This window comes from Pyxicephalus adspersus, chromosome 10 (genome assembly GCF_032062135.1).
Source record: "Pyxicephalus adspersus chromosome 10, UCB_Pads_2.0, whole genome shotgun sequence".
NCBI lineage: Eukaryota > Metazoa > Chordata > Amphibia > Anura > Pyxicephalidae > Pyxicephalus > Pyxicephalus adspersus.
Window position 1 is genome coordinate 51,556,782 of NC_092867.1, and position 17,438 is coordinate 51,574,219.

Here is a 17,438-nt window from a genome sequence, read left to right on the forward strand (position 1 = left end):
GCCTGCAGTAACTTTGTACAACTAAAGGGGGAAACAATAAAAACTCTAAAATGAAAAAAGACCCCCTACCAGAACCGTGTAGTTTCTATTTTCATCTATGTATTTTTCTATGTTGAAAGTGTGGTGTGTTCTAGGTTCACCATGAGTTTGGAGTATACTTTACATGTGTATGTGTGTTTTACATGTAATGTGTGTTTGGCTGAAAATTTTACCAAAATCTAGAAGGCAGGAATTTAATTAATTCAATGAAAAACAAGCAATTGTGCACTCAAAGTAACCCAGTCACTAGCAGGTGTTACCCGGAAAAAAATACCTCTAAAATAGAGAATGTAAATATTTTTTCTTCGTTGTGTGTCATCAAACACCACTCTGTCCCATGAATTACCTGCAAAACAACACTTTAGGGCAGCAAAGGCTGCAGGGGATCAAGACTAATGACAATTCTGGAAATGTTAGTTTCCTAGCAGACACCAGAGAATAGCTCCATATAGTGTAGTTAGGAGAGCACAGTGGGGTGCCGCCCGTTTGTTCTCCCCCATCTACTCTCTATAGAACAGAACTGCGCTGTGTACAGTGCTCATTTGTTCTTCTGTCACTCTTTAAAATGTGTGTATGCAGCCTAAGTAATAGGAAAGGAAAGACACTCAACCACCACTGGCAAAATGATATAAATATATTGTTGTTTTTATCTTTGAATAAATTTATTAACAATACATGTTACCCGAATCAAGTTAAAACCTGTCTGTTATGTCTGTTATAGGAACATAAACAAGAAAATTACAGCCAGCTATGTATAAAGCTAGCTGGGAATTTCAGTATTCCATACACCATAGTCATTTTATCGATAACCATGGACTAAATACGGGCAGCGTATTTAATTGTAATGGCTAGATCCAATCCAGTGGAAGGACCTGGAAGTGATGGCGATCAGAGAACCGGAGGTGGGCGTGGCTTCATAGATTGTACTTGAAGCCCGGGAAAACTGTAGTTGAAAGGCAGGGAAAATGGATTATCAGTCTCCACACAGCAGTTTCTGTTTAGTTTATACATCATAAACTGTCAGGGTTATTATGAAGTGTCATACCCCTATTGTACGCTGCACAGGTAGTTATGTAAGGGGATATGGGGGAGACAGGTGATGATGGTCACTGATATTGCAGGGTGATATGGGGGGTTCAGGAAGGAAATGTTAGGTGATGGAATGCATTGGTATTATTGCAGAATGAAATGGAGGTGAAGGAAGTGTCAGACAGGTGATGCGGTGAACTGTTTGTGTTATTGCAGGGTAAGGAAGGGAGAAATAGGTGATGGGGTGCACTCCTATTATTGTGAAGTATTATGGGGGTACAGGAAGGGGTTATAGAGGTGATGGGGTGCACTCCTATTGATGTGGGGGTAATATGGGGGTAAAGGAGAGGGTGAGACAGGTGGTGGGGTGCACTCCTATTGTTGTGAGTTAATATGAGGGTACAGGAGGGAGTTAGACAGGTGATGAGGTGAACTCCTATTGTTGTGAGGTAAAATGGGGCTTCAGGAAGGGAGAAACAGGTGATGGTGTACACTCCTGTTGTTTTGAGGTGACCCGGGGATACAGGAGGGGTGAGACAGGTGATGGGGTGCACTCCTATTGTGGGGTAATATGGGGGTACAGGAAGGTGTTGTGTACAGGATTTTGGGGGGTGATGGGGTGTACTTCCTTTGTTGCAATGTGATGTGGGGGACACAGGTGGTGTTTTGCTGTTGTTCTTGGAGGATAATATAGGGGTACAAGAAGTCCGCAGGTGATGGAGTGCACCTCTATGAATGCAAGGTTATATGAGTTTTAGGAAGGGAGAGACAGGTGATGGGGTGCACTGATAATATTGTTGGGTATTATGGATATTTAGAAACGGGAAGACATATGTTGGGGTGCTCTTGTGTTTTTGAAGTGTGATATTGGGGTGCAGTAAGTGGGGTAGGTGATGGGGTGCACAGCTAATTTTGCGAGGTAATGGGGGGCTTAAAAAGGGTGAGAAAACTGATGAGCTGCAATGCTATAAATGTGGGGTGATATGGGAGTTTAGAAAGGGGAATACAGGTGTTGGGGTGTGCTTGTTTTATTGCAGGGTGATATGGGGGTATAGGAAGGGGGCAAGTGATGGGTGCACTGGTGTTATTTCTGGGTGATATGGGGGCAGGTGATGGGGGATAAACTAAAGTTTTCCCAAGATGATATGGCAGTAAAGGAAAGGTAAGCCAGATGATGGGGTGTACTGCTATTATATATGATATTTTAGGGTGATATGGGAATATAGGAAGAGGCGTGCACATGATGTGGTGCCCTGGTATCGTTTAGGATCATTAGGGGAGGGAGGTCTAAAAGATGGAGAGAGATGTTGGGATGTGCTACTATCACATTGCCATTACTGCAGGGTGGTACGGGGTTTCAGGAAGGGTGAGACAGGTGATGGGGTGCACTGGTATTGTTGCAGGGTGGTATGGGGTTCAGGAAAGATGAGACAGATGTTGGTGTGCTCTTGTGGTATTGCAGTGGGAAACTGGGGTGCAGTAGGTGGGGTAGGTGATGGGGTGCACAGCTAATTTTGCAGGGTAATAGGGGGCTTAAAAAGGGGGAGTAAGCTGATGAGCTACAAAGCTATATATGTGGGGTGATATGGGAGTTTAGAAAGGGGAATACAGATGTTGGAGTGTGTGTGTTTTATTGCAGGGTGACATGAGGGTATAGGAGGGGGGCAGGTGATGGGTGCACTGGTGTTATTTCTGGGTGATCTGGGGGCAGGTGATAGGGGTAAACTAAAGTTTTCCCAAGTTGATATGGCGGTAAAGGAAAGGCAAGCCAGATGATAAGCAGTATTGCTATTATAAGAGGGTGATATGGGGATATAGGAAGAGGGGGACACATGATGTGGTGCTCTGATATCGTTTTTAGGATAATTAGGGGAGGGGGGTCTGAAAGATGGAGAGAAATGTTCGGATGTACTACTATCACATTGCCATTACTGCAGGGTGGTACGGGGTTTCAGGAAGGGTGAGACAGGTGATGGGGTGCACTGGTATTGTTGCAGGGTAGTATGGGGTTCAGGAAGGGTGGGACAGGTGATGGGGTGCACTGGTATTATTGCAGGGTGTTATGGAATTCAGGGAGGGTGAGACAGGTGATTGGGTGCACTGGTATTATTGCAGGGTGGTATGGGGTTCAGGAAGGGTGAGACGGGGGATGGGGTGCACTGGTATTATTGCAGGGTGGTATGGGGTTCAGGAAGGTTGAGACAGGTGATGAGTTGCACTGGTATTGTTGCAGGGTGATTTGGGGTTCAGGAAAGGTGGGACAAGTTATGGGGTACACTGCTATTATTCCAGGGTAGTATGGGGTTCAGGAAGGGTGAGACAGATGCTGGGGTGTACTGGTATTTCTGCAGGGTGGTATGGGGGTTCAGGGAGGGTGAAACATGTGATGGGGTGCACTGGTATTGCCGGGTGATACAAGGGTTCAGGAAGGCGGGACAGGTTTTGGGGTACATTGACAGTAATTCTAGGGAATATGAGGGTACAGAAAGAGAAGTGATGGGGTGCAAAAGTATTATTGAAGGATGATACTGGGATTATGTAAGGGGTGAGTTAGGTAATGAGGTGTACTGCTAATTTTGTGGGGTCATTTTTGATTTTTGGAAGGGGGTGGGTTGGGCAAGTGATGTGGTACACGGAGGGTGATACGGGCTAAAAGGAAGGTGAAACAGATGATGGGGGGCACTGCTATTTTTAGTTGGAAATATGGAGGTTTAAGAAGGGGGAGGCAGGTGATGGTGCACTGGTATCATTTCAGGAAGATAGGGGGAGGGGGGCAGGAAGTTGGAGAAAGATGTTGAGGTGTACTACTATCACACTACTATCATTGCAGTATGATATGGTTGTACAGGAAGGCAGGAGGAGGTGATTGAGTGCACTGGTGTTATTGCAGTGGGATGTGGGTGATGGGGTGCATAGCTATTTTTGCAGGATGATATGGGGTTCAAGAAGGTTGAGAAAGCTGGAAGGGTGAGACAGATGACGGGGTGCGTTTGTTATAGTAGGGTGATAGGGAAGTTTAGAAAAAAGAGTAAGTGCACCACTATTTTTAGGTGATATAGCCACAATGAGGCTGCAAAGCTTATGGGAGATTGACATTATCAATCAGGAAAGGGAAAAAAGCACTATACTTTCTGACCAATCAGAACAGTGGAAATGGTTCTAAGTGGCCATTCCCTGTCATGTGATGATGCTTCTCACTCGCTAGCGCCACCACTGTCTGCCAGATGTGGGGAGGTGTCAGTTGACAACTGCACATCCCAAACTGACCTTAGCCCTGACATACATGTTACAGTCAATCAGCACAATCCACAAGGCCACCGACATTGAATAAAGATTAATCAGATGTTTTATAGTAGATCCACCTATGTAGTTATATCTAAAGCTGATTGTTCAGTAAAATTGTCATTTGTATGGTAAACTTTAGTCATGGTATGTGACTAGATCATTTCAGACTATTATATATACAGATTATATGAGCAAGTACTGTATGGTCTATGGTTATCTTGAATTTTTTGTTCATATGTTCTAATTTATTTAACTTTTTTTTTCTTCATTTTACAGCTATAATTGGACAGCATTGGGATTCTGATTTTGTTTCCTCCAAGTATCATCAAGAATTTGGTACATTGAGTAAAATTTAAATTTTATGTGCAGTTTTACACATAATAAAATACTATTTCAGATACACAGCATTGCATAGTCCATTACTTTTTTACTGCAATACAATTTCTGCGTATTTGTGAATTTCATGTACACATGTAGTGCAAGAAATACATAGGCAGCCATTTCTGATCTCCCTGTGGAAATTCTACCTACCTGGAGGGTAGGTCAGAAACCTTGTGCACACCTATAGTAGGTAATTCAATCAAAAAGCTTTCAGATTCTGGCTCAGCAGTGACACCAGGCATTTATCATTCTTTAAGTAGACGTTAGAGCGGACATGCTGATTTTATCTACAATACCAATGATGTACCTCTCTCCTTGTCGTTTCATCCTTAGAGTGATTTAGGGACCTAAATTTCCTTCACTATACATTTTATTGCAGCACCTAACAACACTATTACCATATAATATAAATTGCTTACTCCAGAAAAAATTAAATCATTATTATAACAAGATATACCCATCCATTACAAGGACCTTTTCATGCCCTCTATTGTTAAGGTCCGGTATAGGGAAGGGAAATAGTTTGCTCATGTATAACCAAGCCGATTTCCATACAGTACAAAGACCTTAATATTCCTTGGTGGTGAGATCCTTATACCGGAGCTGACCACTAGGGGGCATTAAATAGTTACACTAATGTATATACTGTATGGGTAATGTACAAAATAGACTTTCGTCTGATGCTAACCAATAACATATCCGCCTTTACAATGGCGACAACTCTTCTCGTATCCGAAGCGTTGAGGTGATAGTTCACAAAAAGCGGAAGTGACGTCGTGAGACTCGACTAATAGTGTGCATCTTTTTAGTGTGTTCTGATAGTGTACTGTGTGGTGGCGGGAAGGAAAAAGCAAGTCCTGGTGACGCACAATGGCGGACACGTTGGAATTTAACGATATTTACCAGGAGGTGAAAGGATTTATGGTGAGAATTTATTTTGTATGTTTGAGGAGAATTGAACATGGCATCGTTTTTACTAGAAATGTGTCTGCCTCATGTATGAGAGGTAATGATATTATGCCGGTGAGAGTATACGGAACCTGGTATTTGGGGCCTGATCACATCTGGATGCTCTGATGTGTTATATTCACATACAGTAATGTGTGGCAGTGTAGTAACATATCTGAGCCTAATGTGTGTTACCGCAGCCATTATAAAAGTATAACTAAGGCTTTTTCTCTCCTATGCTTCTGTTCAATAACCTGCCATCCATAGGTTCTCTCATCGCTTCTAATAGGTTTGACATCATGGATCAGTGGGGATGTAATGCTAATGAGAATTCAATTCTCCAGGCTCAGAATGTGCACTCATCTGCGACTTTGTGGCTAAATGTACATTTGGAACATCATTGCTGGCCATCAAAACCGGGGATTTTATTGTAGAAGTGGAATTCAAAGTCACAATATTTTAAGAAGGTCAGCAGTATCAGAGCAATTGTTTCCATACACAAATTCACATTCAGGATCACACTAGTCTGGATTATATTATCAGTGATGTATTTACAATGTTCTCCTCAGAAATTTGTTTCACCCAGGTGGATAGAAGGGGGGGGGGGGGACCTCCCCCAAAAATTATAAAAAAAAATAAAACACATTTTTCTAATATATAAAAGGAGAAAGTTAAAATGTGGTGTTGCTTTAAGAGCATGCATGTGATAGCAGATGGGGGCAGTACAGCCAGTCTCCCCTCATCACTGCCCATATTCTAAATTGGAAGCTGTTCTGGGCAGGGTCCCCTCATCCTGTGTCACTGTCTGTATTTGTCTATCATTTGCAACCCATATTTAATGTACAGAGCTGTGAAATTTGTTGGCGCTATGTAAATCCTGTTTAATAATAATAATCTTGGGCAAAAAAAAAAACTGCCTGTGAAATGTATCTGCCATCAGTGTGATAGCTGTGTGGTGTAAAGTCTGCAGCCTAACAACTCAATGTGTTCAATTTTTCAGATCTCCTAATTTGTTGATTGTAATTATTTGAGAATTTTAGGGTACACAAGGGACTCTTATAGTTACTAACAACCAACATTTCTTAAGGAAATTTCCAGATCACAAGTTTAAAAACTTGTGAATATTGAACATTTGGGTTGCTGTTTCGAGAAAGTGCACCTAGGAGCCTAAAATTAAAAATGCAAATTAAGGCCCCCTGGGGCCACTTAGATAGCAAGGAGCATTGCAGTGGGGCCCCTAAATTTTTTACCTACCTTTCACAAAACTATAATTTTAATATTATGCTACCCTTTTGCTTCTGGTTTTTGAACCCCAATTTATCTGCAATGGGGAGGTGCAGGAAACTGAAAATGTAAGTGCAAGTGGGGGACACATGTGTAACCCCCCCCCCCCCCCTAAAATTTCATTGCATGCATTTTTTAGAACAAACTGCCCATCAAACTGTCCGCTTCCCTACCTTGAACCCTAATTTCTCGAGACCAGAGAGGTGCAGGTAAACAAAATTATAGGTGCAAGTGGGGGGCACTTGTGGCTAACACCCCTCAAACTTTCATTTCCATGGCATCATTAAAACAAACTCCACCCATTAAAACACGCTGCCCTGTTACACATGACTGTACCCCACCAATACCTGAACCCCAATTTCATTTTGATGTGCAGAGATTTTTGTGTTCTAATGATACCATAGTGATAAACTTTTAGGAGGTGTTAACTGTGTTCTCCCTAGAAATTTTTTTCAGCCGCATGGGGGAAAGCTGTAGCCGGGTCGTCAAAAAGGGGGCGGACAAGACACTTCAAATTTAGTGTTCCCAGTAGTTTTTGCCACAGGTATCTAGTAACTCCTATTGGTGTCAGTGTTCTACCTAACCCCTATACTTTGTTCAAACTTTCTAATGCCTGCCCCAGTGTCCTCAACAAAATTTAGTGGGCAGAGTTCATTTTCTAATGATGCCATAGTGATGAAGTTTTAGGGGATGTTAGTCACAGATGTTCCCCACTTGTACCTATGTTTTTGGTTTCTTACATCCCCATTCCCAAATTGAAGTTCAGAATTTTAGTTAGGTGGACAGGAATGTGTAACAAGGCAGGGAGCCCATTTTAATGGGCAGAGTGTTTTATGTCCTAATGATGCAATAGTAATGAGATTGTAAGGGGAGAATGTGCCCGCCACTTGCACCTATATTTTCGGTTTTGTACCCCAACTCTCAGAGAAATAGGTGTACAAGAAGAGAAGCAGACGGTAGTTTCATAGGTATAGATTTGTGACAGGTAGGTATATTTAGGGGCCCCAACCCAATGCTCCTTGCTAGGTTAGTGGCCCTGGAGTCCCTAATTTGCACTTTCAATTTAGAACTCCTAGTTGCACTTTCCTCTGAAACAGCAACCCCAAAGTAAAATTTTCATAACTTTTACATTTGTGACCCCCATATCTTGAAATTCTTTAAAGCTGAAGGGCTGAAATTGTAAAACCTAGTATCTATGAGGGTCCCCTGTACACCCTGAAAATTACAGGTCATTGTGACATACATATTAGGAGATATGGAGGTTTGTACACACAGAGCTGTGAGGATGCAAAATTCACACGCAGAGCTAGAGGTGGATACATTTCCCAGGCAGAGCTCGTGCTATGAGATGGGGGAGGGGCTGCCTGTGTCTTCTTCACATGAAGGCTGAGCTGTGTGCTCATCTCTCATCGGCAGCAATCCTCTGAACGGTTGGCACAGAGCACAGAGCAGCCTCACTGAGATCCGTGCATCCGAGAATGAGAGCTGCCGAGAGCTGGGCGGGGTATTCAAATCAGCCGGGCGGAGCAACCGGCTAAAAACCTCTGGGGAGAACTATGCTGCCCTGTTAGTATGTCCAATTTTCTATTCTTTGAACATGCCCCAACCAACCTGCCCAGTGTTCTAAAGCTGCGTACACACTTCCAATTTTTGTCGTTGGAAAGGATCGTGAAAGATCCACAAGGGAGTGCACGATGCATGAACGGTGCTGTACATACAGCACCGTTCATGCTCTATGGAGAGGGGAGGGGGAGAGCGACGGAGCGGCACCCTGCTGCACGCTCTCCCCTTCCCTTTCATTACGATCGGCTGTCGTCCATCGTCCGTGGATCCGGTAGGTCGGTCGTCCGGACGATGGACGACACCGACTGTACACACGGCAGATTTTCGCCCGATAATTGGCCGATGCCGATTATCGGGCGATAAAAATCTGACGTGTGTACGTAGCTTAAGTTTTAAGAGTGTAATGGCCTTGAAGTGTAATAGTGTGATCAATGTAGTGTAACAAGTGAGGCTTAGTTCAAATTAGCAGCAAAAAAACTTTGCTATTTACTGTACCTGAGTGACTACTGGTAACTGTTAGGCACCTGGGATTGGTAACCATTGGTAAGTGCTGGGCTTTTTCAGAGCTAGCGGTATTTTAAGCAGCAGTGGTTCCTGGCGTGAGTAAGGGGAAATGCAGCAAATACAACCTTACTACCATTGTGAATTCACCCTAACTTCAGATGTGTCCCATGCTGGCTCAGCTTCCCTCTTTTTTTTTTTCTGATGCCAACTGTAACGCCCAGTGCCGCCTTGCACTGCACATGCACGAGATTGAGCACTTTTACCTCTTACCTCTTTACCACTTTTTTTTTTTTTTCACATTATGAGAAAGCCTCTGAAGATGCACATGCAAGAAGAAGCACCCAACAGCCTCTTGGTATGTGTGTCACAAATATCCCAGGGGGCTGCAGATTTTTTACCACCATGGCAGTAGGGACAGAAGGGTAGAGGTCCTCCCCCCAAAATAGATGGAGAATCAAAAAAAACAAACTTTTCTGTTATGTAAAAGGGAAAGTCACTCTTTTATATAATGTTAAAAATGTGGTGATGCTCTAAAAGCATCATGCATGTGGTAGCAGATGAGGGCAAGACAGCCAGTGTCCCCCTTATAGCTACTAGTAACCAATTTCTTTAAAGAATTGTAGGAAATAGGGGTCACAAGTTTGAAACTTGTGAAAATTGAACAGTGGGGTTGCTGTTTCAAAAGAGAGTATGTCTAAGAGCACAAAATTGAAAATGCAAATTGTGGACCCTTAGGACTACTTACATAGTAAGAAGCATTGGGGTGGGGCCCCTAAATTTATACCTACCTTTCACAGAACTATAATTGTCATACTATGCCACTCTGTCTGCTTCGCTACCTTGAACCTCAATTTCTCTAGAATGGAGAGGTGCAGGGAAACACAAATAGAGGTGCATGTGGGGGACACTTGGCTATGGCATGGCTAACACCCCCAAACCTTCATCACCGTGGCATCATTAAAACATAAAAAAATGTTGTCCATCAAAACATACCTCCCTGTTACACATGACTACCCTTCCAGTACCTGAACCCCATTTTGTTTTAGTGGGCAGCATTTATGTATGTTATAATGATGCCGTAGTGAGGAAATTGTGGGGGATGGTAGCCACAGATGTTCCCCACACATTTTTGGTTTCTTACACCCCCACCCCATTCCAGGGAAACTGGAGTTCAAGTGTTAGAAGTGGGCAGTAATGTGTAACAGGGCAGCGCATTTTGATGGGCAGAGTTTGTTCTAATGATGCTATAGTAATTAAATTATAAGGGAAGTTAGCCAAAGGTGTCCCCCACTTGCACCTATATTTTTGGTTTTATACACCCTGCCGCTCCAGAGAAACTGGGGTTCAAAGAAGAGAAGCAGATAGGGTAGCAGAGTTTGACAGTTTTAGATTTGGGAGAGGTAGGTATACATTTGAGGCCCTACCCCAATGCTCCTTGCTTTGTAAGTGGCCCTGGGGGTCCCTAATTTGCATTTTCAATTTAGGACTCCCAGGTGCTCATTCTTTTGAAACAGCAACCCCAATGTTGTATTTTCATAAGTTTTTAATTTTGTGACCCCCATATCTTGCACTTCGTAGAAGCTAGGGGGCTCCTGTTTTTAGTTACTAGTGGCTATGAGAGTCCCCTGTGTACCCTGAAACTTTCAAGTTATTACAACATACGATTTAGGAGATATCAAGGTTTGTACACAGTGATTTCTATCAGAGTTGCTGCTGCTGATGTCAATGTACACACCCACTTGGTCGGATACATTTTAGAAGCAGCTTTTTTTAATAGAAATCCCAGCTCATACTATCAGATATGGAGGCGGGGTGGCCTGTGTGCCACTCCCATCAAGGCTGAGCTGTGTGCTGAGCTCCCCACCCACCTATCACCAGCAATCCTCTGGATGACAGCTGAGCACAAAGCAGCCTCACTGAGATACCTGCAGAGGATTGGAGCAGAGGATGGCAAGTGGGCGGGGAATGCATGGCAGCCGGGTGAAGCAACCGGCTAAAACCTTCTAAGGTAGTTCAATGGAGGTTTAAAGGGACAATTGAGAGTCATTGTCGTCGCTACATAGGTTGGGAGAAATATGTTGAAGAGCCGAACATGTTATCATCTTAACAGAAGTATACCAAACTGGGGTGATTGATGAAAACACAAAAAAGTGTCTGACAATCAAAAATCCGTTTAAAAAGTTGGCAATACATTTGTAGTATACTAGAAAGATATTGTATAATAAACACATAAAGTTTAAGAAAAATTATTTAATGAAAATATAGTGTGCTGAAATATTCAAATATATGTACCCATATAATAGGTTTACAGTGAAGTGCAACTGTCTATGCGATACAATATATTATATCCAAGATACAGTGGCTGAATATACATCCGCAAATATTTCAACAGAATAGTGATATAACAAAGGAATAAACAAAACTTTTTCAACATGGGTACATAAGAATCATAAAATACGTATTTTAGAGTAAGTAATCAAAGTGACATGTTTAGGAAACTGAAAATGTAGGTGCAAGTGGGAGGGACATGTGTACAAACCCCCCTACAATTCCTTTAGCATGGCATCAATAAAACTAAAAAAAAAAACTGCCCATCAAAACGCCTTGCCCTGTTACACCTAAGTGTCTGCTTCTCTACCTTAACCCTAATTTCCTTAGAACAGAGAGGTGCAAAAAAACAAAATTATGGATGCAATGCCTCCGCATTCCAGAGAAATTAGGGTTCCAGTGTTAGAAGTGGGCAGTAATGTGTAACAGGGCAGTGCGTTTTGCCATAGTAATGAAATTTTAGTGAGGGGCTTAGCCAAAGGTGTCTCCCCCACTGCACCTACATTTTCAGCTTTGTATACCCCACTATTTCAGGGAAATTTGGATTCAATGAAAGGAAGCAGACAGGGTAACATAGCATGACAGTTATAGTTTTGTGACCGGTAGATATCAATGTCCACCCAAGTGGCCCCCAGGGTCCCCAATTCGGATTTTCAATTAAGGACTCCTAGACACACTTTCTTTTGAAATTGTTGTATTAAGTTTTTAAAATTGTGATCCCCATATCTTTAAATTCATTTGGGCTGGAATTGTGGTTACTATTAGCTATGAGGGGCCTCTGTGCACTCTGAAATCCAGTCATTACAACCAATGGTTTAGGAGTAATGAAGGTTAGTACATAGAGATTTGTAAGGCTGCATAATGACACACACACTGCTCTAGATGATGTTATTACAAGGATACATTTTTACACTATTTTTTTTTTGTTTTTTTAAATAGAAGCCACAGCAGGAGCTAGAGAATCGGGGAGGGACAGCCTGTGTCCTGATCACGTTCTAGCTGTGCTGTGCTCTCCGCCCGGCTCTTACTAGCAGCTCGAATCCTCCAAACAGATAACGGCTAGGAGCAGAGCAGCCTCCCCGTTGTCCGCTTTTTTAAAAAGGGTGAAGCACTGCCCCCTAAATCTTGATCTCTACGCCTCCCGGAATATCTACGTCAGTCATCCCGGGAGGCTCCTGGGCGCTCCTTCTGCTAATGCCTGAGCATCTCTGGCATGCACAGAAAGAGCCTTTTTGCGCAAAGATAAAAATTTGCTGGTCTCACGTATGCGTCCTACGATGTAGGATGAAGAGGAAGAGAACATGGCGGCGCCCGGTGTGCCAGCTCCGGGAGGACGCGGGACCCGATGCAGGACGCCCTTGTAGGGATTGGACTGACCTGTGGATTTAAAGGGTTTTTTTTGGCTGTTTTGAGTTTAGTTTCCCTTAAAAGTTTTAATTCTTTTTACTTTCTATACAATAGTAGGGAATCAGCAGTCACACTTTTGTGGTGAGCAGTAAGTCCCCCTTTCTTTTAGGTGAAACTGTTGTCGGGTTCTTTCTGACTGTGCGGGGCAAAAATTATTAGGTTTCTGCATTCACCACTTATCAATCTTAAAGATGACCTAAACTAAACTTTTCACTTCACATAAACGGCAAAAACACATAAACCCTTTTATATAAGATAGAAATTACCTTTTTTGGGGAGTACGGGTTAAAAAACCCTTCAAAAATAAAAAAGGTGAAGCCTCTTCCCTTCTATCTTTATCGCCACGGAAATAAAGATAAAATGGGAGCGCAGAGCCTCCTGTGATTTTTCACGTCCTGCATCCCAGTTGGCTTCTGACTTATGTTTTCAATGGGGAGATCGGCACTCTTTCCTTTTTCCAATTTACAGTAGGATACACCATGTGCAATGTGAGATCTGGTGACGTAGGCAGAAGCTGAAAAAAGTAGAAAGAAGATGCTTCCTCTGCGCCTTGATGAGGACGGATAACAGGACAGCATGGGACTCAATTCAGGAAAGCTCCGAAAGGATCTATGGAAATAAAGATATTTTTTTTTTTTTTTTTTTTTTTTTTTTTAAAGGAGTTTTTCCCCTCCCCCTCCCCTTTTTAGTTTAGATCTGCTTAAGCAGACGTGAGGGGATCCCAGGACTGATTTACTTGTACATCTATCCCAAACCATAAGGGAGAGGGATAAAGATGGGCACTTTATTGGTGATCTGCTGTGTCGTCAAGCTTGTGCTCTACAGTATGCAATCGCTGCCTTAGAGAGTAAATGTCATGTTTTAATTTCTTGGAAATATTGGGGGAAGTTTTATGTAACTCACGTTATAGTAAAATCACAAACTGAGATCAAGCATTATCTTCCATTTTACAGCTATTAGCAGCACACCATACCAGAGGGCATAGATCAGCCAGGGAGGAAGGTGGTGATGGCCTATAAGATCCACTGCAGAGTGAGTGATGGTCTGCAGGCAGGGTGCTAAAAAGGTGCATGCTGTGTGTAGCTGCTGGGGCACAGTCTCAATCCTCCCACTGAGAAAAGAGAGGATCCCTCTTGTGAAGGTCACCTGCTACTATTGATCCCCCAGAAGGGGAGGGCTTGTTATGTTCCGCCATCTTGAGGGGGGCGGCATTGAACTGTGAGTTTTTCTATAACGATCCTGGCAGTTCGAAAGGCTTGTGAATGCATTCCCTGTGATTTCTGTGCCAGTGGGAGCCGTGGTGAGAGCCTGCGTTAGCTTCCTAATGGGTATTGGAGGCACAGAGCTGGTTAGGAAGCGTCCATTACCCGAGCATGCTCCTCTCCACTTTGTTTTTGGGTCCTGATTTGTTACATTTTCTTCTCTCTTTTAACAGAATGATGGGCGCCTACGTTTATCCAAAGCAGGCCTTATGTACAAAAACAGCAAAACTGGAAAAGTGGAGAATATTGCAGCAGCTGACTTGTCAGAGGGAAGCTGGCGTCGTGTAGCACTTGGGCATGGGCTCCGCCTGTTAACACGTACAGGTCATGTGTACAAATATGATGGTTTCCGGGAGTCGGTAAGTGCATATGCCACGTTTTGTCTTATTGAGAACATTTTAGGTAGATTTAGATTCTTCCTCTTTTTAGTAATCCATGTTAAGGAACAGACTGCAAAAAAGTCAGAAATGTGCATCTGCGTCCCTGATCCTCAGTGACTCAAGGACCAAGGTCAGACTAGTAGTTCTGCACTGCTTGCAAAAAATAGTTCATGTTGAACTGGAAGAGTCAGCTCCTAAGCTTTTGCAAAGCTTTTTAGAGCTGAAAAAAAAATCTTCAACAAGTTATCTTATGTCTCTACCTTGGCAACTCATAGACCGGAAGGTCTTGTCACTAGTTCCCGAGACTTGGTGGGAAGAGGGTTTTTATTCTCACAGTATCTTATAGTGCAGTAACCCTCAGCTAACTCTTCATCTATACTGAATGTAAAAACTACTAAACTAGGTGAAGAAATTTTCGACAGAGCAGGTCAAGTGGATCTAAACCCTACTACCTTGGCAACATAATCTTTGCAAAAGCATTGTGCATTAATTGGCATTTTATTAATTTGTATTAGTTTTATACTTTATTACTCATATGGCAGCTTGCACTGCACTTTGGTTGTGTAGGCTCCCCCTCTCTTTTCTGTATTTTAGTACTGATGATCGCCTGCAGCCTCTTTACAGTCGCTTTCCAGCTATAAATGCACATGCTCTACATAGTTCTCCCCAGCCCCCTTTTAGTGGGCGGAGCGCCCTGCTGCTGTGTATCCCCCGCCCAAGTCTCATCCGCAGCTCTTATCCGTTCAGAAGATTCCAGCTGCTAAGAGCCGGGCCGGGAAAGGAGCATAGCTAGAATAAGATCGGGACACAGGCTGTCCCTCCCCCGTCTGATAACTCGTGCAGTGTCCATCATTGGGAGCAGTGTCGGCCATTGGTCGTAATGACTTTTTGAATCAAAAAGTGGAAATTGGGGACCCCCGGGGCCACCTTAATAGCAAGGGGACCCCTACAGACCCCTACATTGATACCTACCTGTCACAAATCTATAACTGTCTTACGATGTTACCCTGTCCGCTTCTCTTCTTTTAGCCCCAATTTCCCTAGAATGTTGGTGTGTACAAAACCCAAAATGTTTACCTCCCACCTCCTCTAAAATTTAATTACAATGGCAAACGGACTACCCTGTTACACATTACTGCCCACTTTTTTAACACTGTGTAGGTAACTGAATATTTGTAGGTTAGTCTGTGGATAGAACCCCCTAAAATTTCATCACTATGGCATCATTAGAACATAAAAATCTCTGCCCAATAAAACTAAATTGGGGGTTCAGGTACTGGTAGGGTACAGTCATGTGTAACAGGGCATTGTCTTTTGATGTGCAGAGATTTTTGTTGTAATATCTGTTCCAATTCCTGTGTCAATTCCCTGGATTAATTCCCATTGCACTTATAATTTGGGCACTTGAGATTTGGGCACGTGACCAGGGTCCCAACGTGACCTTGCCTGTTGTTTAAATGGAAGTGCTTTGGGTTCTGATTATGGATTTTCACTTTTGGGTTCCTAGATGCACTTGCCTTTGAAACAGCAACCTCAACGTTCAATTTTCACAAGTTTTTAAACTTGTTTCCCTAATATCTTAATATTCTTTAAAGAAATGTGGGTTACTAGTAGCTATGAGGGTCCCCTGTGTACCATGAAACTTACAAGTAGTTACAAGCAACGCTTTAGGAGATCTGAAGGATTGATCAGTGAGTTGTTAGGCTGCAGAATATAACCAGCAGCCTTTACGCTCACAGCTATCACACTGCGCTGCCAATTATGTCGTTGTGCACGCACAATAAGGTGAATAAATTTCAGTTTTTAATTTTTTTAATAAAATATGGGCAGTTATGAGAAGGGGGCACTGGCTGTCCTGCCTCCATCTGGTAACACATGCACGATGCTCTTAAAGCTTCGCCACCTTTTAACATTATATAAGGGGTGACTTTCCTCTTTTATATAATAGAAAAATGCATAGAGGACTGAAGGGGAAATCTACAGACTCCTGGGATATTTGTGTGACATATCACAAGTGATTGTGGGATGATCCTTCTGCATATGTCTGACAGCGAAAATGTATCATCATAGCTTTCCTATAATGTAAAAAAAAAAAATGCTCAATCTCGCACATGCGCGGTAAATGGCAGTTTTTTTTTTTTGTTTGTTTTTTTTTTGTTTTTTTTACTGCTGTGAGCTAAACCACATACCACTATTACACTACTGCAAGGGATTACATTATTAAAACTTAGAACACTAGGAAGTTGGATCAAAATACACAGCACTAAATAGTTTGGGCATCATATGGAAAAATTGGACATACTAACAAGCAAGGCATTAGAAAGTTGGAACGAAGTATAGGGGAAAGGGTAGAACACTGACACAAAAATAGGGGTTTCTGGATACCTAAGGCATAAACCAGGAGCACTAAATTTGCTGCCTTGCTCTGGGGAGAGATTTCTGGGGTGAACACTGGTCTAGTAGTGGCTATAGGACATTTCTCAGGGCAGAACAACAATGGATTATAATCCTGTGTATTAAGCATGGCTGGTTTTCACCAACCTGAGGCAGGTTAGTGATTGAGAGACTGGCAAAGAATGGTGTCCCAATAAAAATTGCCTGAACAAGGAACTACATGGGACGGACTATTGTTTTATTCTATTAAAACATTCAGGTTCAAAATGAATAGAAAAAAGAAACTTTTCAACTTGATAAACATAAAAATTCAATTAGAATGAGCAGTTAAAACTAAATTCTAGTCCAGTGCTAATGGCAATTCTTGATCCTTGTCAGCAGGTATAGTGCAGGCTTCCATCTGACTGAATGTGTAGCCTAATCCCTGTTGATCCTGCAAGAAATACACAATATATATGATACTATAGTCTTATATACTTCCCTTTCCTTCCCTTCTGTCCTGTTCAAATGCAAGAAGCAAAGAAAATGCACAACACAGTTCTTCATTCTGTTTATGCTTCAACTAGAGAAATTTAAACCTTAAAAAGGGCTGTCTTTGTACGCTTTTGTTGGCAGAATGGAGCATATCGAGCAT

At 42.6% G+C, this 17,438-nt stretch overlaps 1 protein-coding gene across 1 annotated transcript in view; it reads left to right on the forward strand.

The window, feature by feature from the left end:
* Nucleotides 1-5,499: 5,499 nt before the first annotated feature.
* SSRP1 (structure specific recognition protein 1) overlaps nucleotides 5,500-17,438 on the forward strand; it is a gene marked incomplete in the record, with an annotated part of 27,641 nt that continues 15,702 nt past the window's right edge. The window contains 2 exon segments of the mRNA XM_072423185.1: nucleotides 5,500-5,658; nucleotides 14,204-14,389. Of these exon segments, the coding sequence (XP_072279286.1) occupies nucleotides 5,605-5,658; nucleotides 14,204-14,389 (240 nt within the window).